General features: G+C 38.5%; 2 protein-coding genes across 2 annotated transcripts; one reads left to right on the forward strand and one right to left on the reverse strand.

Annotated features, from left to right (window-relative positions):
* Window positions 1–261: 261 nt before the first annotated feature.
* On the reverse strand, window positions 262–5,497 carry LOC143262078 (uncharacterized). The gene is made up of 2 exons (XM_076528039.1): window positions 4,513–5,497; window positions 262–3,797 (listed from the first exon to the last, which is right to left on the reverse strand). Exons 1-2 carry the CDS (start codon window positions 5,495–5,497, stop codon window positions 262–264), a joined length of 4,521 nt encoding a protein of 1,506 aa, XP_076384154.1.
* Window positions 5,498–20,889: 15,392 nt separating this feature from the next.
* Window positions 20,890–22,986, forward strand: LOC143262080 (uncharacterized). Its single transcript, XM_076528041.1, has 2 exons — window positions 20,890–21,389; window positions 22,845–22,986. The coding sequence occupies exon 1, from the start codon at window positions 20,905–20,907 to the stop codon at window positions 21,385–21,387; it is 483 nt and encodes a 160-aa protein (XP_076384156.1). The 5' UTR covers window positions 20,890–20,904; the 3' UTR covers window positions 21,388–21,389; window positions 22,845–22,986.
* The last annotated feature ends 1,216 nt before the right edge of the window (window positions 22,987–24,202 follow it).

The following is a 24,202-nucleotide window of genomic DNA, read 5'->3' on the forward strand; positions in this document are numbered from 1 at the left end:
AAGGAACATAACATAACATAGGCGTAAATTAAAACGAAAAATTCGAAAATCGATATACAATGATGCAAACGAAGAAAATACGAAACATTCTTAAAACGCGTAAAACTAATGACTATAAATGCGCATAATATGTTACTACTACGGGTCACATCGTGACATGAGTCGAGGTCTGTCATAAAACTGACCTACTAGGACGGCAAACATACAAATAACACTGATAACAAACGAAACGCTGTACAAACGAAAGATCAAAGATTAAAATTAAGATTTTTCGGGTTCGATCGGTAAAGGTGCGAGGTGTCGAATGTTGCGCTTGTACGCGCCGTTAGCTGTGCGCACAGTTACCGCGCGTATTACGTCGTCCTTGCCTGGGTGAATTTCGACGACCCTTCCAAGAGTCCATTGTAGCGGTGGCAAGTTGTCGTCCCTTAACACGACAATCGTCCCTTCCTTGATGTAATGCGAGCCCCTTGTCCATTTTGCTCGTACATTTAGGTGGTTAATATATTCCTTGTGCCACCGGCTCCAAAAGTCCTGTTTAATCTTTTGGATGTGTTGCCAGGTGGACAGCCGATTGGTAACTGTTTTGGTGAAATCGGCTTCTGGTACGCTCGTCATTATACCGCCAATTAAAAAATGACCGGGAGTCAGGGCGGATAGGTCATTAGGGTCAGAAGAAAGGGGTGTCAAGGGACGTGAATTTAGGACTGCCTCGATTTCGGTTGTAAAGGTCGCAAACTGCTCAAATGTAAATAACTCGTCGCCGACAACACGACGTAGGTGATGTTTGAATGATTTCACCACTGCCTCCCACAATCCCCCGAAATGAGGAGACAGTGGAGGCATGAAGTGCCACGTGATCTTTCTTTCTACGACATATTGACGGATTTCTTCTTGTTCGCTTAAAGATCGAAGTAAATCCACCATTTCATTATTCGCACCGACAAAATTCGTTCCGTTGTCCGAGTAAATGTTCCGACAAATGCCGCGCCGTGCAATAAAACGTTTCAATGCTGCCAAAAAGGCTTCCGAGCTCATGTCGCTGACGACTTCCAAATGCACGGCCTTTGTCGCGAAGCAGACGAAGACGGTAACATAAATTTTAACACGGTTACGGTTGCGGTATCGTCGCTCCTTTATATAAAAGGGACCGCAACAATCGACTCCGACATTCGTGAATGGTCGGGATTCTAAAACTCTAGCGGCAGGTAGGTTCCCCATGACATAATTAGTCATCGGAGGATTGCATCGAAAACATTTTACACATTGGCGGATGATTTTTCGTGTTATGTTTTTCCCATCGATGGGCCAATACAATTGACGAACGAGGTACAGAGTCGCTGTCAAACCCGAATGATGATTTTGCACGTGAGATTCGCGAATGATGAGATCGGTAACGTGACTACTTCTTGGGAGGAGAATCGGATGCATTTGTTCAAACGGTAAATTTGAATTTTGCAAACGACCTCCAACACGTAAAATGCCTCTTTCGTCGATAAATGGGGATAATGGCAGCAACTTGCTCTTTGAATTTAATTGTTTATCTGTCTTTAAATCGCGCAATTCTTGAGCGAACGATTGTTGCTGAGTAAATAAAATAATTTTTTCTTTCGCGCGTTGCAATTCCTTGACAGAAAGGTGTCCGGTAACTCGGGGTTTTGATATGAAGCGTAGACAATAAGCGATGACTCTGGTTAAACGACGGATACACGAATATTTATCGATAATTTCCCAAGGTTCTACGATTGTGGAGACTAGACACGTGAGTTTTCGTAGCTCCGGTAAAACTTCTGGAATTTCGAAATGCGAATTTGGCCAAAATGTTTCGTCTAACTTCAGCCACGAGGGCCCATAACGCCAGAGACTGCTTGCCATGAAATTTTTAACGCTGCACCCACGTGAAAGCAAATCGGCAGGATTATCGATCGATCGAATATGTCGCCATGCCTTAATATCAGTGCTTTCCTGAATATCTGTAACCCGGTTTGCGACGAAAGTCTTTAATGTATTCGGAGACCGTTGTAGCCAATGAAGAACAATTGTAGAGTCCGTCCACAATACGGTAGAGTGGATCTCCTTTCTGATTATTTGTTTAACATTGGTAAACAGTTCGGCAAGTAATTTAGCTCCGCATAACTCTAATCGCGCTAAACTAATGGTTTTTAGCGGAGCTACGCGGGATTTGGCACAAATCAAATGAACTGCAATGTTTCCAGACATGGATATAGTGCGTAAATAAATGTTGGCTCCGTATGCGCGCTCACTGGCGTCGCAAAAACCATGGATTTCGATTCGTTTGACCTCGTGTTGTGAAATGTGCCGTGCAAAAGCGAAATCCTTCAATAACCTTAATTGCGCTTGGTAATTAGACCATTCGGTTTGGATGTCGGCAGGTAAGGATTCGTCCCAATCTAGCCGCAGTTGCCACAGACGTTGCATGAGTATTTTCGCGCTTACTGTTACGGGTCCAAGGAGCCCTAACGGATCAAATATTTTTGCAATAGTTGAAAGGATTGTTCGTTTGGTATGCGTTTGTCTGTTATCGATAGATACGGTATATCTAATTGAATCGTCGCGTGGACTCCAGATCACGCCGAGGGTCTTAACGGATTCATCGCCGAAATATTTCGGATGAATTTGATCTTCCGATAGCCCTGATAACAAATTTGGGTCGTTTGATACCCATTGTCGAATATTGAGTCCCCCCTTTTTTAGCAAATTAATAATACCGTTACGTAATTTAAGGGCTTCGCGGAATGTTGCAGCACCGGTCAAAAGATCATCAACGTAAATGTCCCTTTTAACGACCTCGGATGCCGCGGGATAATTGTCCGATTCGTCGTTTGCCAATTGGTGTAAAGACCGGATTGCCAAATATGGGGCTGAAGCTACACCGAAAGTGACCGTCTTAAGCTCGTAGGTCGAAATTTCGTTTTTGTCGTTCCGCCAAAGAATCCGTTGATACGGACGATCTTCGGGACGAATGAGAAATTGACGATACATCTTTTCAATATCGCCGGTTAGCACGTATGCATGACTTCGAAATCTTAACAACAAAGAGAAGAGGTCATCCTGAATCGTCGGACCAACTTCGAGCGCATCATTCAAGGAGATGCCGGTGTCCGATTTAGCCGACGCATCGAACACAACTCGACATTTCGTCGTCGAGCTGGTGGGTTTGATGACGGCGTGATGCGGTAGATAAAAACCGAAAGAATTGTCGGGTGATTCTATTTGTGTCATGTGACCTAACGTGATGTATTCGTTTATAATCGCGGTGTATTCTGTCTTTAGATCGGGACTTCGAGAGAGTCTGCGTTCTAAAGACATAAATCGGTTTAATGCTTGTGTTCGGGATTCGCCGATGTCTCGCTTCTTCTGATTGAACGGAAGCGCGACAACGTATCTCCCGGAATGTTCGCGTGCAACGGTACGGATAAAATGAGACTCTACTTCATTTTCACTTGCCGACAAGTGGTGTTGTTGTGGTCCCACTTCGATTTCCCAAAACTTCCTAAGATCGAAGTCAACCGTGCTAAGGAAAGTTTGTGGGTTTCCGAAAGAAACAGTGGGGGCGCTCCCCCCGATGACCCATCCGAACTGGGTTTTTTGTAAAATCAAATCTGGTTTTCCCTTCGATTGAATCTGCAGTTGACCAATACTGAAACTAGCTAATGTTGGTCCTGTTCCAATCAACATATCTACAAGGGAAGGCTTGTGAAAATGTGGATCCGCGAGAACAATATTCGGAGGAACTTGTAGTTTATTGCGATTTATTTGGCGGTCTGGCGTGTGTCCTGCGATACGCGGTATGACAAAAAAATCGAGAGTCCGGGAAAATTGATTTAATCGGGAGACAACCTTGACCTTTACAATCCGATTCGCAACTGTTTGAAGCTCATTCAACGCATCGATATTCACCATTTGTATGTGAGTGGGCAATATTAATTTTGCTGCAAACTCTTCAGTTATTAAATTCGCGTTCGAACATGTGTCTAATAGCGCGCGACATTCGATAGGTTTTTGTTGGTGGTCTAATGCGCGTACGACTGCAGTCGTTAACAGTCCGTGGGTAGCCCCGTCTGTCATTAGCGTCTGATGAATTTCGAATTTGGTCGGAATATCGATGTGGTTGGATTTGACGTCATTCTTGGTCATTTAATTGTGGATCCGATCGAGCGTTGATCTTCTCCAAAGGTGCGTGCGCATGTTTATGCAATCGCGAATTGTGTTTTAAGTTGCAAAATTGGCATTTCCGTAATTTGCATTTTTCCGCTGAATGATTGGGCAACAGGCAGTTTAGGCATAATTTCGCATGTTTCACGGCTTCGATACGCTTTTCTACATTCATGTCTAGAAAATGAGGACATTGATACGTGCGATGCCCTTCATTTTTACAAAAAGAGCAGGGCCATACTCGCGCCTGAGTTGCAAGAGCGATCCGGCGTTGAAATTTCGGTGACGAAGGAGGTGAATTTCGCGATCGCGTTTGTCGAATATACTGATTTTCACGTTTGTTTGCAGGGCGAGACGACATATTTATAGACGGTTTGTTCATACATGCGATCGATGCATAATCCTGCGATTGGTGGGAGGCATTATGCAAATGTTTAAATATATCGTTCACTTTCGGAACTTCTGTGTCGATTAACGTATGCTCCCACGCCTTTCGCGTTTCGTCTCCCATACGAGAAATGACAATGCTGGTTAAGATATCATTCGCTATATCTTCCCATGTTCTGCCTAAGGCTTCCAACGATCGAATATGAAGTTGCATATGCCGAACTAATTCTCGAATCGCGTCAGAAGAGTCATTTTTCATAAATGGGGTTTCCCGTAATAACGTCGCATGACGCAGAACTAATACGCGTTGGTTGTTGTATATTTCCGTTAAATGATTCCATACCACGTCGTAATTTTCTTCGCTTATTGTAAATGCTTCTATCGATTCCTTGGCCTCCCCGGTTAACGACAAAGTGAGATACGTTAATTTTTGAATCTTACTCAGACCCTTGTCTGAATCGATCATCGATAAAAATGCGTCGCGGAAAGTTACCCATTTCTCTATTCTTCCGTCGAATTTTGGTAGGTTGATATTTGGTAGATTCACCGAAATTTTATTCGCGGTTATTTTAGGTTCGTATAAATTAACATTTTCATCATTACCGTTAGGTTTGATTGACAGCGACTCTTGGAGCTCGAGAGCTGCCGCAAGAGCTTCGTCGTACGCGTTACTTATTTCTTCGCGCTCTAATTCTACGACATCATAGTCTTCGGTTAAAATACCCAATTCGTCTTGGTTGTCGTTAAATTTTTGAAAAAGAGATCGGATTCGAGTTATTCGTTCTTGTAATTTAATACTTTCTCTTTTCGATTCTGTAAATGACTCGACAAATTTACTTAATGAAGTAATTTGAGCCTTAAAGTAACTTCGATTCTGTTTAATTACACGACTTTGTCTTTCAACGGCCTTGTCGGTCTTCTCGATATGTGCCATTTTTATTCCGAAATTCGAGACAGGGGAACGAACGGATTAATAGGAAATTTAATTGGCGTGAAAATTACAACGAGCCTACCTTCGCCGATGCCGTCGTCCACGGAGTTGTCCCTGGTCACGATAATGCAGGAACGTCTCTGGAGCTTCGGAGGTTGACTGCTGTTCGCCTTCGTTGAATTTCCAAGGAATGTCTCGTGTATGTGGTTGAACCGACACTAGACTTGCACTCCAATTACGCCACTGGATCCGGCTCGAAGGACCATGTTTTATGTCGTGCCGAGGATATTAAAAGTTCTTCGATTCAACAATAACAAATTTGTTGTTGAATGTTTATCCTGCACTTGTCGCCGGCCGATTTACCTTTGGGCGACTGTTTCAAGGATCCGTGGTTGGCAGTGTTGGTCGGTTTTACAAATCGAATGGTTGTGAATCGTCTCTATCGTCTCTATCGTCTCTGCGTCTCAGTGGTCTCTACCGTCTGGTGGTTTTCTACCGTCTCGTCATGCTGCGTCGGAGTATCGTCCCTTTATCGCCTCGCGGAATGTCTCGATAAGGCCCCGTTTGGGGGAAACGTCATTCCCATTCGCCGATTGACTTGAGGGAGGAGAATTTTCTCGTCCGATCCCCTCTTCGGCGGAGGACGCGAGCCCACCCTCAAGTCAATGGTGGGAAACCCCCAAAACGTGCCGAAAACGGCTGACAATTCCGGAGCGAGACGTTACCCCGAAACAGCATGACGACGTGGGCCCGAACGGCCCGATAAGGCTTTATGGCCCTTGGCCTGGCGACGGTCCCGAAGGCCTTATGGCCCTTGGCCTGGCGACGGTCCCGAAGGCTTTATGGCCCTTGGCCTGGCGACGGTCCCGAAGGCTTTATGGCCCTTGGCCTGGCGACGGTCCCGAAGGCTCAAGGGGGCGACCGCTTTCTCGAAACCGTACAGATTTTGCTCCATTTGTGATCTAGGGACTTTAAAGATATTCCGTTGGATGATACATAGATTTTTACGCTAATTTTCTTTAGATTTAGAGACTTTGATGATATTTCGTTTGCATACTAGAGACTTTTTTATATACCGTTTAAAAAGCATAATTATAGCTGTAATCTAGGGACTTTCATGATGTTCCCTTTGAATATGGGAAATCTTGTCTGCGATCTAGGAATTTACATTATTTTCTGTATGAGAGATCTAGACACTTTGATGATGTTCAATTTAAGGTATAGGGATTATTATAATATCTATATTTGAGATGCAATGATTTCGATGATTCTTGCTTGCAATCTAGGGATTTTCGTTATATCCCGTTTCAGGTTTACTGTTTTTCATTACACATCGATCGAGATCTAGGCACCTCGTTCCGTTTTGAAATCTAGGAACTTTTTGATTTCGTTTCAGGGTCTCGTTGCCATTCTCAAGGGTTGCACGTCACGATGATGCAGAATCTACACTATGGTACAGCGGCAAAGGACGGTCCCAGCAACCCAAATACCGCACCAACCCCTTATCAGTCAATTCCTATAATCCATATTACGGAGCCGCTCGAGGCAGAGGTGGCGCAGAAATCGGCAGGGCCTGAGGCGCCGGCGGACGCGAGGTATCCCGCGCTCTCCAGTCCTGGGACATCTATCCTGACCTGGCTCCTGCTCCAGCCTCCCCTTTTAGCAATATAAAAATGTCGAAACCACCTGTAGCGCCGTTTCAACCCCTTGACCCAGACTCCAAAAGACTATTTCAACTCCTTGGCCCAGGCTCCTATGCACCATTTCAACCCTTTGGCCCTGGCTCCAACGCACCGTTTCAACTACTTGGCCCAGATTCCAGTGCACCATTTCAACCCCTTGGCCCAGGCTACAATGCACCATTTCAACCCCTTGGCCCTGGCTCCAATGCAACGTTTCAACTCCTTGATCCAGATTCCAGTGCACCATTTCAACCCCTTGGCCCAGGCTCCAAAGGACTATTTCAACTCCTTAGCCCAGGCTCCAAAGGAATATTTCAACTCCTTAGCCCTGCTCCAATGCACCATTTCAACTCCTAGGCCCAGGCTCCAAAGGACTATTTCAATCCCTTGGCCCTGGCTCCAACGCACCGTTTCAACTCCTTGGCCCAGATTCCAGTGCATCATTTCAACCTCTTGTCCCAGGCTCCAAAGGACTATTTCAATCCCTTAGCCTAGGCTCCAAAGGACTATTTCAACTCCTTGGCTCAGGCTTCAAAGGACCATTTCAACCCCTTGGCTCAGGCTCCAATGGACCGTTTCAATTCTTTGGCCCAGGCTCCAATGGACAATTTCAACCCCTTGGTCCAGGTTCCAATGGACCGTTTCAACCCCTTCGCCCAGGCTCCAATGGAATGTTTCAACCCCTTGACCCAGGCCTCAATGGACCGTTTCAACCCCTTGACCCAGGCAACAATGGACCATTTCAACCCCTTCGCTCAGGCTCCAGTGGACCATTTCAACCCCTTGACCTAGGCTCCAAGGCTCAATTGAGGAAGCTCGACCTCTTCGATCCGGCAGAGCCTAATTTCACATCGGTGAATCGTGGATTCCTCAACTATGATCTATCTGATCCATCGAAATCAATTTTCGAGGACTTTAATACGGGAACATCGATGGTCCTCCGAGCTGACAAATACGACGACGACTCCAGTGAGGAGGATCCTGTTCCTCTTTACCACTCGGACTATCCCAGAAAACAGTTTGATTCGAGGACAGACGTTTTCGATCTTAGGAGACCAGCAGTACAGTTGAATAGAACCGAGTTGATCGATCCAAGGAATCCAGGATTACCGATAGACCAAGCGAACCCCAGAAAAGTCAACATCTTGGGGCTGTGTTGAGCCAGGGACTTGTCGAGTTGCTGGAAGATCAGTCTAGGGACCTCAGAGTCGGTAAACCTCAGAAAGATCAAACTCGGGACAGCAGAATGGCGCAGAGACTTAGCGTATTGCCAGGGAACCAGTCCAGGGAGTCGAGGATGGCGCAAAACCATAATCAACTTCAGGACCCTAGAATGACTCACGAGCTTGTACATGTCCAAGGGAATCAACTTAGGGACTCTAAGATGGCTGGTAGGTTCCGGCAGCATCAAGATGCTCAGCCCAAGGACTTCAAGATGGCTAACAGGTTCGGCCAAGGCGATCAGTTTAGGAACATGAGGTTGGCTGACAAATTGATGACGAGGCTAAGGAGAAGAAGGATACCGTGGATGAAAAAAATGTTCCAATGAACGCGAACGACGGGATATTCCTAAGTCATATCGATTATGATCTGCCGGAGGAAATGACCACACAAACTCTGGAGATCGATATCATGCCTGTTACTCGACAGTCCGAAGACTACAATAGAAAGAGTCTAGTGAATTATTTTCACAGAGTTGGTGGTTTTTGCTTTTAATGGGAATAATGGGGATTACTTTTAGTAATTGTTACTTTAAAATAGTGGATATTATTTTTAGTGGATTGGCAATTGTGTTTTATAGTGGATATTATTTTTATTATGTAAGTTAGTTACTTTACTAGTTACTTTCAATGTTGGGAATTATTTTTAAAGGATTGGCAACTGTTACTTTCAACATTAGGAATTATTGTGACTAGATTAGAAATTGTCTCTTTCAATATTGGGAATTATTTTGACTAGATTGGAAATTGTCGCTTTCAATATTGGGAATTATTTTTAATAGATTGGCAATTTATACTTTCAATACTGGGAATTATTTTTAATAGATTGGCAACTGTTATTTTCAATAGTGAAGATTACATTTAATAGATTGGCAATTACTGTTTTCAATAGTGGGGATTATTTTGACTAGATTGGCAATTATCACTTTCAATATTGGGAATTATTTTTAATACTTTGGCAATTGTCACTTTCAATAATGGGGATTATATTTAACAGATTGGCAATTTCAATTCTTAGTAGTCGGGATTAGATTCATTAGTTTGGCAATTGTCACTTTCAATAATGAGAATTATTTTTCACCGGTGAAATAATGATGGCTGCTTTTTGTAATATGAAATTTGGAGGCTAAAAACGTATCGATGACAATTCTTGTGCATTTAGCTTCGAATTTAAGAGAATTATAGTTCTTAATTAATTTGTTATAAATTGTTAATCAGTTGATTGTTAAATTGTTAAATTGTTAATGATTAAATTGTTAATCAGCATGACCAGTTTTTATTGTATTGTACAAAGACCTTAATAATAGAAACGATTATTTCTAGCAGAAATCCCTAAAAAATCATTTTATTAATGGGGAATCGAACGACGTGCAATCGACAAAAGGTCACTCATTAGGCTTTCAATTTCGTAGAGCCATAGCCTTCTTTAGTGCTGTTTATTCACGTTTTCCCGATAAGATCGAACAGTGAACTGTTAGATCTACGGAGGTCGTAAGTCTCCGATTCAATCGTGTATGACACCGAGTCTGCGCGATTCCCTATGACTCTTTCGAGTGATACGGATAGTAGATTGATAAAGAATGGTTTTAACACTGACTGATATCAATAACACTATGTTTTAACATAACATAACAATTTTTAACGCTAGGGTGACTAACTGTACTTGGCTTAGAATGAATTGAGTTGATGGTGAGACTATCGATGTAATCTTGACCGAAGTCTTTACGCGTTGATGTCTGGTTATTATCTGTCCGTTCGTTGTCTGTTTTGTTTTTTAAGAAGAATCGTTAGCGGTGTGAAGTTTTTAATGAGACACTCGGATTCAATGTTTTTTCAAGTTATCCGGATCTAGAATGATCGGTTAAAAAATTGTGAACAAGGGAAAAAGTGACCACCCCGAACTAATAGTCACTTGCAGGTATGAATCGTACGTGCGAGTGAATCTCGCAAAGAATCCGCCTGTCTCGAAGGTTGATCGTCGTAGGTAATAAGACTGGGGAAAAAGATATTGCCTTGGGTAATCGGAGTTGTGGAGAAGGTAACGGGAATACGTGACGGTGAGAGAATTTTGGCGACCAGATGTAGGCAGCGTTGAAGGAAATATTACAGGCAGGAAATAACGGCTTTTCGGTATAATTAGATACTATTATTACGGTCGCTTATTTGTTTGTGGAAAGACGCTTGCAGTACAGATAGAGTCGTTTGGTAATTTTCGGAATCTATTGTATGGTAGGGACGGTGTTGGGTCGAGCGGTCGAGCCACGTATGCTTTATTACTATAGGTAGCTTCTATATACTTTTAACGCGGAACAAAAAGTCTTAGTGGACATGAGGCGAAAAAAGATAGAATTACAATTGGCTTATGTGCAAATGCGTTAGGCACACATAAGATTATGCCTACTGTAATTTATAAATATAAAAACCTAAGAGCTTTGAAACATGTACTTTCATTACCTTACAGGCAGGAAATAACGGCTTTTCGGATAATTAGATACTATCGTTACGGTCGCTTATTTGTGTGTGGAAAGACGCTTGCAGTACAGATGGTGTCGTTTGGTAATTTTCGGAATCTTTTGTATGCTTATGCCCCGACGGTATTGGGTCAAGCGGTCGAGCCGCGTATGCTTTATTAATATAGATAGCTTCTATAATACTTTTAACGCGGAACAATTGCAGTTTCTAAGTTTATGATTTTTTCGAGCCGTCTTCTTTCCGGCAATAAAGTCATTTCTGCATTTTCGAGTAAAGCACGCCTCATCGGCAGCATTTTTTATAACAGGGTCGTTAGCACGCACCGCTTCGGTCGCCCGTCCAGTGTTTCTTGCTACCTGCGGCACTGCGTGCTACGTCACTTTTACATCCCCTTTCATCGCGTCACTGGTCAATCAATTTCTAGTCTTCTGTCCACGAAACGGTATAAAAGCTCGAAACCGATTCTTCTCTTTGTCATTGGTCATGAATTATGAGTCATTGTGTCATTAGTCATCGGCCATTGGTGTCTTGTGTCTTGTTCGCTCAGTAAGTGTCAGTTAAAATAAAACAGCTGTTCATCTTTAATTAGACGAACAGCGATACTAATTAATTCCGTCGCTCAGCGTAATTGGCCTTACAACCCGAGAGATTTTGTAATCGCGGAGTTTTAGTATTGGGTATACTCGACGTGCACCCTACAAACAATGATAACTATTTTTACTAACATCATATTTAAAGGTTAATAATGTATAGCTGGTAATCCTGATATATTAAAATTTGAATTTAAAAGAATTACAACAGAATAATGAATTCTTATCTACTTTAAATAGAATAGTAATTACTGTTTCCATGTATTTTTATCGTCAGTTATGAATACTGTAATAGTCGTTAAATTTGATTAAATATTATTGTTATTATGCAAATAGAATACAGATTCATTTACAATAACTGTTATCGTATACGAATTAATTTTATATGCTTTTAGAGATTACTGATTATTGAAACATTAGACAAGTCCAATTAATAATATTACAATTAGAGCGATTGAAAGTGACACAAAATTTAATGTAAATAAAATCAAAATAATTTTTCTAATAATGCGGGACTTGAAAAAATAGTTGTGCCCTGTTATGATTTATGCAACAAACTGTTACAAAATTGACACAATTGAGAACAAAATAATTTATTCCAATAATGTAGAAGTTGCAATGTTTAAAAATATCTACAAAATTAAAGAAACTACAAAAAACTTATTGAAACAGGAAATGACTCTTGCAACAATGTTGACGTTAAAACAAGGACTGTGTTCCACTATAATTTATGCAACAAACTAGTCTACGTCAAAATGAAAAACCAGAAACATTAAAAAACACCGTAAAAGTTTAAATTTGGTACAAGTTAAAACAAAATAATTCTTGCAACTATTAATCAACGAAGTGAAAAACAACGAAAAAGGTTGACACGATTAAGAACAATGCGATTTGTTTTTCAAATATCATAAATATTAAAAATCCACTCAAAATAAAAAAACTCGCATTTTGTAAAGACAAAATAATTGTTCCAGCAATGTCGAAGTTAAAATATGAGCTCTGTCTCGCTACGGTTTATGCAATAAATTAATCTACTTCGAAGTAAAGAACGGCAAGAAAACTAGACATGATTAGGAACAATGCGATTTAATTTAAAAAAATCGTGAATATTAAAAATCTGCTTAATAATAGGAAAACTCACACAAATAAAGACAAGACAACAATATCGATGTTAAAAAATGAGCTGTGTCTCGCTACGGTTTACGCAACAAATTAAACTACTCTGAAATTAAAAACAACGAAAAAATTGACATGATTGAGAACAATGCGATTTGTTCTGTAAAAATCATAAATATTAAAAATCTGTTGAAAAATAAAAAAGACTCACACGAGTAAATGCGAGATCGTTTTCCCAACAATATGAACGGCGAAAATGTAGCTGTTCCTTTTGGATAGACAACTGGATAAGTCCCCTTAATAGAAACGATCTGACACGTGCTACGTCGCAGCTGTTCTCTCCGTTCCGACGGCGTAGTTCCAATCAAAACCCGGCGGAGATAAGAAAAGTTCATGGTTTCCGATGAAAGGAAGAACCCGAGATTGAGACTTAGTTTTACAGACACACAGAGGGTGGAGAAAGTATCCGTACGTTGCGGATGAAAGAAATAATCCCTGCGCGGAATCGCAGAACAGCTTAAGGTGAACGGAAACGACCGACGAAACCAACTTCTGCCCGGTCAGCTGTGGCTCGATCTACGGTGTATTGAAATCTCTCAACAGTTTGTTGATCAAACGAACACCGTCCTCGCTTCTCCAGATCCAAGAATCAATTTTTTTTCCGCGTCCGAACGCTGAACGTCGACGTTGAAAAATGTTTAATTGGTGTTTTTGATCAATTTCTTGTTCTAATAATTGTAACGTCGACGCGGCAAAACCGACAACCATAATGGCGTACGACATTGTTTAAAAGTCTATTTTATTTGGATAATTATTTTGTACAGTAGAACTTCGGTTATGCGAATTAATTATAACAACGTGGACGTTTGCATAATGGAACAATTACTTAGTATTAGTTATACAAGCAGTATAATTAGTATTACTTATACAGCAGATTTTGGGGTACCCTGTAGTGTTCAGCAGCATCGTTATTGTATTTTTCAGATATAGTAATCAGTGTTTATTGATTTGTGTAATAAATAAGATTATATTCAGTATTAATAATAATAACAATAATAATAATAATTTTATTTCAATCCATACTTTCGCATTGAAGTTTCGAGTGTTTTTACAGTTACTTAAATTTTTTTATTACACTGTTTTGTATTCAATAATACAGATATAGTATATAATTATACTACATCTGTACTATTGAACACAATAGTATGTCGTATAAAGCTTGATTTAGACTGTGACACCAGTTCGTATAATAAAGGCTGCCAATAACAGTTAATTTTTTAAATTTAATGTCGTTAAAAAAATTGTAGCATATTTAATTTCCTAATCAATGTTTCGTTAAATATTTTATCTGGACGAATGTCTTAAAATATTTCCTAAAACAGGCCTGTTATATAATATTGCATAAATACCTGCTCACGATCTAATTTCCAATTGCAATGACTCGAACAGTATTCCATTGATACCATTCTTTTAATGTTAACCGTTTAATTTCATTAATCTCTCATTTCTGTACCCACGTGACTGAATAAAACACTTAATAATACATTACATAATTACAATATTCATGGAAATTCTCGTCCTCGTACATCATATTACAAAAATTAAAATTGGAGAATTTCCTTTATCATCGAAAAGATTTTTCATTATAAAAATAAAATAAAAACGCTGTTAATCCTTTGTTAATTTATATGTTTTCTTGAATTTAGGAACCAGCACTAATAATAAATGAGTAACTAAATGAATAATAAGTAAATCTGTCGAATTTTATAATTAGACATATCTAATTAGATATGTTTTATAATTGTAATGTTATTATAATACGATTAGACTAAATAATTATATTATAATGTTATAATAGAATTGTTTACGAATGATATTCTATAAATACGACGATTATCAAATATATAATTTTGTATATAAAATTTTTTATGATTTTTGTGAAATGCGTTTATAATTTTGGTAAGATGTTTTTATAATCTTTATTAAATGTTTTGTTAGGGATATCTTCGTATCCCTTAGTGCCTCATCCTGGCCGCCCCGAGGTCGTCGCCGACGCGTCACCGGCGCGTCCACCGCGTACCACTCTGCTTGTTTCTTATGGTCACAGTCTGTGGGACCCATGTGCACGCTAGCCACGTTTTGTACTAATGTTTATTAAACCACGTTGTGTTAAGTAATTAACCTGTGTCTCTCACTTCCATACCTCTTATCATGTTTCTATCATTTTTAGAAAATGTTTCCTCGATTAATAAAATGTAGTTATAATTCTTACAAAATGTAGTTGTAATTCTTACAAAATGTAGTTATAATTCTTAGAAAATGTTTCTATAATTCTTATAAAATGTTTAAATAACTTTTATAAAATGAATGATGAGAAGTTTGATACAAAATTTGCAAGCTTTCCGTGAGATTAGGGTTATCCAGAAGTTCTGGAAAAATATTAATCCTTCGCTCCTGCGTTGTCATATTTTCGTTTCGTTATCGGATATAAATGATTCAGCTAGAGCCGATAATCGAATGCTTTTTTCGAATACAAAAGTGAGTTTGGTTTTTATTTCCTGTGGATTGAGATTCTCTTCGCTCTGCGTGAATACATTGGCATGCATATCATACTAACTGTTGTTGCTGCAGACTGCATTGATTTTAATCGCGCAAATTTTCTCATATATTACCATCGAAATCTAACATGAGTATTTCAACGAGATTTAATGTGCAGTAATATTAGATTAAAAATTACAAAATTTAAATTTGTTGCATTCAATTCATTTATTTTGTGTATAATAATCTAGTTTTATTTTGAGTTTATTCAATATTTATAGTTTATATACATAATTATTTATAGTTCATTTAGAACTCTTTTTACATGTACACAATTATTTATATCTTTTATACGATTTATTCTATATACACATACGTAATTATTTATATTTTATTCAGGGTATATTTTATACGATATATTTTATACAATTATTCATATTTTATTTCTAATTTACTCTATATGTACATAATTATTAATGTCTTCTCGAAAATATACATATCTACATGTAATTTTAGTGACGCCTTATTTCAAATTCATTTTGTATAAACATAATTGTTTATGCTTTATTTATTTGTTCTATATACGCATCATTACATATGCTTTAATTAAATGCTGTCTTAATTGTTATACTTTAAAATTGATTTTATGCGTAACTATTCAAATTTGACTTAAATTTTTCGACAAGATATATTAACGCAACAAACATTCCAAAAATAAAATTGACATTCGCGTAAACGATTCTTGAAAGTATTTCTATTTTAATAAATCAAATACTTGCTCGCCTCGAAATGCAATCAGCCATTTTGCATACAAACATTTGAGCGGAACACTGAATTGACATCCGCAAACTTAGAACTTCGAGTAACAAAACAACGGCTCCATTTCTTGATAAAAATCAAATTTCCCTTTCCAGCTTTATCCATTTCTTTTACCGTACTGTTTTAGAATTTTTCATATATTCCACGCCGGGGAACCGCTACACTCCAGCAGATTAACAATCTTTTTGTTTCTCCTCTCGTTCGGAGAACAAAGCAGGTTGATTTTATGGCCGCCATGCAATCTTTCGAGAGCGCGTTGCAAGAAGCAGTATAATTTCCGACAGAACCATTCCTCTGGCGTGGAAAGAATTTTACAGACTATTCCGGCTTCAGCTAATCTGTCCACAAAGTTTTAAGTCCATGATCTTATTACTCTCGTTTCGAAAAATGACCGAAGATCAATTTCTGTTTTGGTTGTTCCGATTTTTAGAAAAACACTTCTATATAAAAGAATATTCGTACGTTCGTATAATTTTTCCTAAATAAACAGCGAGAATGGGATACTTTTAGATCATTTAAAAGTTATTCATTAATAATATTATTAATATTAATATTATTCATATATTAACAATTTTATTATTAATACTAAAACATTTCAAAATTTCATATATTTGATTAATCATTTAATTGATTAATCAATTAAATTAAACTTGCAAAGCAAAGTAATATGACATCGATTACTATTTCAACATTCTTATCTATTGCAAATCTTAATAGAATTAAGAAACTTTTATGAATGAGCATAGAAATTAGATTTTAAATAATTTTGTCACTCGCATACAGGTGACGTAGTCAAAGTGTTAATGATGCAATTAATATAATTTAATAGTTTCACTTAAGTTGGATACGTTAGAATTAACAGTTAATTTTTGTATAAATAATTTCGAAAATGAATATCTTATCGGTGTTTGGGTCAAAATAATTGGTACAAGTAGCTTTTTCAAGTGTCGGTAATTGGGACATCTGCATTATTTTTATTCTTCATTAATTTCACATCAAATTTATGCTTTCTACAAGTATTTATATATATATATGCAACAGATGAACAAAAAATCATGCTTAATGTGTCGGTAATTGGGACCCTTACCCTACAGTGCACGTTACAGTGCATTCTTCTAGAGCACATTGAGCGTTACAAAATAATATACATCCTCGTCCAAAAGTATTGGAACTATATTTATTTAGCATAAATTATAATATTAAAAATAAACAAACATGGAAAATAAAGAAGAAATAAAGAAGAAGTAAATTTAAGAATAAGTTAAAATATTTCAGGCAATTTCCTATCGAATTTTCTGCAAGCCTTCTGATACTTTTGTAGGGGGGTGTACGAAGCACCCGGACACCGAGCGACTGCGATCTCTTTAAAAATCGAACGAGAATCAACGTTCTTGGAGAAAAAGCGCTCGTTTACGATTTGGTCCAGCAATTAATAATTAGTTTATTGGGTTGTTGGCGGTGAAACGTGCTCGACGTGCGGAACGCTTTAATTGAAATTGGAGCAGAAGCGGCTCCGTGGTCAATATTCCATGAATATTTTGCACTTGCGAAAGAACTCCATGAATGCCACCTCCTCTGCCGGCATTATTAAATCGCCGGCGTCTACCGTAATGTATTGTGCGTTACGTATTGTCGGTGTATGAAAACAAGCGCGAACGGCGCCGCGCCGCGCCGGGATAAAGGGAACGCAACCATAATATGCTGACGATAATGAAAGTGTGTTGCCGGCAAGAACGGTCAAAAGTGCCCTAAATTCGGCTCGCCGCGATGTCGAAATACGATGAAGCTACAAATAACTTGTGCCAGCAGAAACCACCGCCTGCCGAAATATGGCTTTGCAATCGTTATTTGCAACGTTGTTTGTTAAATACGGGCCTTGAAACGCGACGCGGGCGACCTTTACCGCGATTCCGTGCCAATTCCCGTGATTCCGTATTTAATTGTTGAGAAAATATTATTAGCAACGTTATAAGCAATTATTATTATTTTTATTATTTAAATTGGTTTCTTTCATGAATTCGGACGTATTTTGAACGAAGACTTTGTGGAAATTGTGGAAGCTTTCATTGGACGGATGTTTTTTTAAACATTGTTTATACCGGCCTTTATTGGCAAATTTTTGACAATGGATTCGTTGATAAATTTTGTCAGTATCTGATTTATTATACTTGTTTCTTATTTTTGGAATTGTAACTCAATTGTGATTATAAATGTTAATTGAAAATTCGATATTATTTCACTTTATATATAAGTACGATTGTAATATTCAATCTTACTAACTTGGGCACACTTACAATGAAAATCATATAAAAGACTATGACTTTTCTTTTTGGCTTCTTTAATATTATAACTTTTAACAGCAACTTTCATTGTAAGTTAATTGTGATTTAATATCATTGATATTTCAATCAATTAATTTCAATCAGAACTTTGATTTCAATTATCGATATTTATTAAAAATTTGCGGTAACCTCAATGTTATTATTACTGTAATTTTCAAGTTACTTTGGGCACGATTTCAATAAAAATTGTGTAGGAACTGTATTTGAATGATCTTAATTCTTTTCCTTCATTTGATGTTGCAACTTTTAATAGCACATTTAATTGTATCTCTTATAATTTACTACCATTATCTTCAGAACAAAAATTGTAATTTAATTATGATTTACAATAAATACAAGTATCCAATACATTCGAATATACTGTAATTCGAATATACCGTGTCGAATATACTGAATATACTGTAATTATCAGACTGCAGACTTTTATGCATTTATGGCAAAAATGTGTCACACTGTTTTCGACTTATCAAAACTATTCCAAGAAACAATTTATTTTTACACAATGTAGATATTTCTTACAACCGTGTTGGAAAATTGATATTTTGCATAAAGATCCGCAGTTTAGTAATTACAATTATATGAAAACTCGATAAAAATTATAATAACTCCTTGACAAGATAATTTAAGAGGCTTGTCTTAAATAGAACACCCTGTATAACTAGCGTTGACATTTCCAAAATATCACCGTAAACATAAACATGTTCAACTTTCTGAACAAACCCTCCTCAGGCCGTCGTAAAGAAGCAAGCTAACAATAAGTAAATAAAACCGCAGCGTTCATTCGACAGAAAAGTGTACTTTGCAAGTGCAGGGACGTACTCCTTGGAAAAAAGATCACACTCCCCGACGTTTGAGCTTGACACACAATGTAAAATTACCTTGTTCAACTTTCTCCTATTTACTACAGAAACAGCGGCTCTCTCGAAATACCATCGTTCCGACTATTGTACATACAATTTCATTCTCAGCCTCAGTCTAAGTCTCAGTCTAAGTCTCAGTCTCATTCTTAGCCCCATTCTCAGACTCACTCCCATTCACAGTCTTACACTCAGTCTTAATCTGAGTCCCATTCTCGGTTTCAGACCCATTCTCAGACCCATTCTCAGACCTATTCTCAATCCCATTCTCAGCCTCATTTTCAGCCCCATTCTCAGTCCCATTTTCAGTCTCATTCTCAGATTCATTCTTATTCTTATTCTCGCCCTCATCCTCATTTCCCGAAGCCAGTCCCCGCCCGTGCTGCTCTACGTCGGAATTCAGCACGCTCAGCACTATTGCGTTCCGGAAAAAAGTGCGTGAGCGGTGTCGTCACACCGAAAAATCGGTTTAAAAGCCAGCCAAATCGTCCAAGCATTCAGTTCGCTACGATTGTTCAACCGATTCTACATCGATGAATTCGTTAACAGCATGTCTGTGCGGTTTGTTGGTAGCTGCGATGGCAGTGCAAGCAATGCCAGCTGGCAAACTGGAGACCAAGATGGCCGAATCCTCGGCGATCAGTCCCAAGGATTTCCATTTGGAGGATGCGGGTGCTGAGAAGGACAGGCTGAAGAAGCAGGCGTCCTTCTGCGTGGAGATCCGTCCAGGTGCTCAAAATGGACAGCAGGTGTCTCAGGATGGGTCGCAGATGAAAATGCAGGGCCTGAGCGTGGTGCAACAATCGCAGGTGGCGCCAAAGATGCAGAGTTACAGCTTCCAGCAGGCCCCGCAGCCTGTGCAGTCTCTGGGAGTCTTCCAGGCTCCTCAGGTAGCAATTGCGTCGTGCTTTCTAATTTACCATGCTTCTCTCGACGCATAAATTCACTATGATCTGCATGTATCTTGATTTTGTGTTATTTCTTGAGAATCGTGAGAGATTTAAAGTTTTCGACAAAAGTTGTTCGTTTTTCGTAAGAGCTCTCATTTAGTAAATAATTCATCGATTGTTAATTTCGATCGATGAAAATGTACACGTAATTCTCCATTTTGTGTCATAAGTCTTTGTAATTATTTGTATAATTTAAAGGGAGAACTTATGCGTTCGAAGTTTTTTTTATCGCTTATGGTTACAGTAACACTTAATTTCTCGGTGATTCGAAGAATTTATTCGAAAAATTGATTCAAAGGATGTCTTCGAAACGTTATTCGAGAATTTATTCGAATCATTATTTGAATGTAACATAATTCGAATAAAACTTTACTCGAATCATTATTTGAAAGAAACTTTATTCGCGAATCATTATTTGAATAAAACTTTATTCAAATCATTATTTGAATTCGTTATTTGAATAAAGTTATATTTGAATAATTTATTCGAAAGATTAGTCGAATAAAATTTTATCCGTAAAATTTATTTTCAAACTGTACGAAAAAATATTCATAAAATTTATTCGGATTGTTCAAATGAAATTCTACTTGTATAATGTCCAACTCTGCTATTCCGCCATATCGTTGATTTCATCGCCACTGTGAATTCTGTTGGCGTAGTACCGATCTCCAAACTTCAACGCTAATTGATAGTTCTTAAAAATTCGTACCGACGGAGCTTGTGTGTGTTATGAAATAGTTTTCCATCCTCAGGCATACGTGGTGCCCCAGCAGTCGTTCGTGGTCCCCCAGCAGGTGGTGCCCCAACAGGTGGTTCCCCAGCAGATGATGCACCAGCAGGTGGTCCCTTCGGTGCAGACTCTGCAGATCATCCAGCCATCTCAACCTTGCCCTCAGGAGTCGAAGGTGCAGATCGTAGAAAGGAGAGTCGAGGTCCCAGCACCGACTCCAGTCCCCGAAGTGGTCACTGTAAAGCCCCAGCCCCAGCCCGAGAGGATCGTGGAACCGCAGACTCAGGTGATCGAGACCATTAAGCTGGTCCCAGTGCCCCCAGTTTGCAAGGATAAACTGGTTGTCGTGCCCTCCAAGCCCATGGTGGTCGTTCCTGAGCCAACTATCGTCAAGGTGCCTCATTGCACTCATCAAAGCGAAGGGATGACCTGCAACTGCAATCAACAGGCGATAAGGGCTGCCGCCGTAGGACCTGTTGATCACATGCATCACATGCACATGAGGGCTCATACTCATCCCATGCACCTTGGCAAGATGATGACTGACTTTCGTTTCCTCAAGGACCCAAAAGCTTAGAGGTAGGTGAGGAAATGTGTTAAATGAGCATTATTTAGGGACTTCGGAGTGTTAACCAACGCGGGGGTGCTATTGAAATATGAATTCAGGCAATTTTATGAATCTAGGGAATTTCGGTTTCATGAATCGGTGGCTATCTTTCGGGGATTCACAGTAAAACAGGTTAGGGAAGTTTTTGTTTATTTGTTAACCTGGTTTTACGAGATTCACAATGTTGAATTCTGGGGGAAATTCTGTTTTATAATTGCATCAATGCAGAACAGAATTATTTGGAACTTAATTCAAATGGACGGGTTGACTTTTTTAGATCCAAGTTCAGGAAATGTGTGGTTATGTTTGTCAGTTTCCGGCACTCTGCATCGAGATTCCTTCAAGTTAGATGCTTGAGTAAATTGATAGTTCGTAGGGTTGAGAAGGAAAAATTTTCAATTCTGAGTCTAGCAGTTTGGGGAATTCTTGTTTTATGAATTGGTGGCTATCCACAGGGATTCGCAAAGTGGCAAACTAGAGAATTATTGGATTATAAATTCATAACAGTGCAGGTTACTTACGATATTAAATTCTAGGGGATTTTTTACTATGTAGAGCAGAATTGTTTGGACCCATATTCAAATGAAAAGTTGATTTCCTTTTTAGCTTCAGGTGTAAAAAATGTGAGGTTATGTTTAACAGTTTCAGACATTATAATATTGGGATTCCTTCGTGACAGAAGCTTAAGTAAATTAATGGTTTTTCAGCTTGAGATTTTTCAGTTTTTCAGTCCAGGAAATTTTGTGTTTCATAAATTGCTGGCTTGTCTCTGGATATTCAGTGTGTGGCAAGCTATAGATTTGATTTATAAATAGAATGTTTGGGGACAGAGTGGTGGTCTAGTGAAAATGTTATTTTTATAAGTCCATCTATACAGTAAATATCTATTTTAATCTTTATTCAAACGAAAAGTTGATTTTTTAGCTCTGAATCTAGTAAATGTGAGGTTACGTTTGGATACTTTTGCAGCACGACGTATTTCTTACACTACAAAATTAAAATTTCTTCTCTTCTTCTATAAGATGTTTAATTAAACGCATGATTCATGGGGCTCGGGCAAAATCAAAAAATATTAAACGACCTTTCACGAATCCGTGGCAGTTTAAGGCTAGGGAATTATTGGTTTATGTGCTGGCAACAGCGCCTAGGGGATTCAAAATGTGGACTTTTAGCAATTCATGTGAAACAAAATAATTCAAAACTTTATTTCATTAATCCTGAGTGATTTTTATTGAAGTTTCTGGGATTATTAAATAATAATTATTAAGGATATTAAATAGACGGGGACATTAAAAGAGGGAATTAAATTAACATTGCAAAAATTCGTTATCCGATGCGAGAATAATAATTCCAACAATGTGTAGATTTATTTCAGCGAGCCTGGTGAAACTGCGAAATTTAATTTCGGCACATTCTCTGTATCGCAGATGAGCAATACACGTTGGATTTTCTGATGACTCTACAGCGAACGCGATGACGATCGATCTGTAGGACTCTAAAAGTAGATTCCGATGTAATGCTTCTGTACGCTCTGCGAGATCAAATAAAATGAAAAATTTGATGATACAATCACGTTGTTCAGCCGGCTAATTAGCCAACAACTCCCTGTAATAAATTTCCTACGAGCTAATTTAATTCCCCATCGGAAGTTTCCTCACCAATATTTAAATCTTCGGTCCCTCTATTTATTTTAAATTACGCTTTTCGGTTCGGCGGCTTTTCACGTGAAATAATTACACGCCGTTTAATTTATCTCATTACGTTCATACTTGCTACAATTACGTCATTGATTAAACAACGAACAGCCGTACTTTTAATAATGACTCGAACATTTGATACGATTTTAACACACTTCCCGGCCATTAATTCTTTTCAGTTTCTATTCTCATCGTTGTTTAAATAATTTATTAAATGGAAGGTATCGCTATTACGAAATATTTAAACAATTTCGCAAAATTAAGCTAAAAAAGGTAGTAGGCTCCTATATATTTTGTGACTTTTATATAAATTAATTTCGAGCGATGGATAAGCATATAATTTTATAAATTTGGCATACTTTGGGCAGACTTGGCATACTTTTACACTGTCCGACACGATTTTTGGGTTCCTATAGCCACTATGAAATTCTTGTAGAGCTTCACTCCCTGAACAAGAATCCGTAAACCGAATTACTCCATCACCCTCAGTTTTTTAAATAAACGAACTTTTGTAAAAACCCAAAATTTTCGACAAAAATGAGGTATTGCAAGAGAAAAGTAAAAACGTTAGAAAGTTCTAATTGGTGTTGAAAGATAGAGGAGTTACCAACTCCAAATACTCTGGTGTGATTTTTTGTGTGAAATATAACACAGTTTGGTGATTATTATCCACAGAAATATGTAAAAAAAAACAGAACATTGAAGTACTAAACAAAGTTCAAATATTATTTACGAAAAGTGGATGCCCCATTGGATCTCTCCATCGGTGTCGATTACGCGTAGTTTCGGCCCTGTCAGACAGAGAGAAGCGAGCAGCGAAGCTCATGGCGGCAAAACGTCGTGTACATGTTGCCGTCGAACATTTTCTCGATCTACTCGAAATGTATATCGTTCCGACGCTTTTACCGGGCCGTTTCTTCTTCAGAAATGTCTACAGAATCCGATCCTGGGTAGAGTTTTCGTGCTGAACAAAAAACTTTTCGTAAAAATACAAAAATATTGCGCAGAAACTGCTCACGTCGACACTTTTTTAAATTTTCACATTAATTTATTGTTATTTAGGACCAAAAACAATTAATAAATTGCAT

Source organism: Megalopta genalis, unplaced genomic scaffold, assembly GCF_051020955.1.
Source record: "Megalopta genalis isolate 19385.01 unplaced genomic scaffold, iyMegGena1_principal scaffold0086, whole genome shotgun sequence".
Classification (NCBI taxonomy): Eukaryota; Metazoa; Arthropoda; class Insecta; order Hymenoptera; family Halictidae; genus Megalopta; species Megalopta genalis.

What these genes read in the sequence shown, in the direction of transcription:
- LOC143262078 (XM_076528039.1), bottom strand. Translation starts at nt 5,497, where the DNA reads ATGGCACATATCGAGAAGACCGACAAGGCCGTTGAAAGACAAAGTCGT. An exon ending in GTCTCGCCCTGCAAACAAAC is followed by an intron (nt 3,798 to 4,512) that starts GTGAAAATCAGT and finishes CGCGTATCGCAG; the next exon opens with GACACACGCCAGACCGCCAA.
- LOC143262080 (XM_076528041.1), top strand. Translation starts at nt 20,905, where the DNA reads ATGATGCACCAGCAGGTGGTCCCTTCGGTGCAGACTCTGCAGATCATC.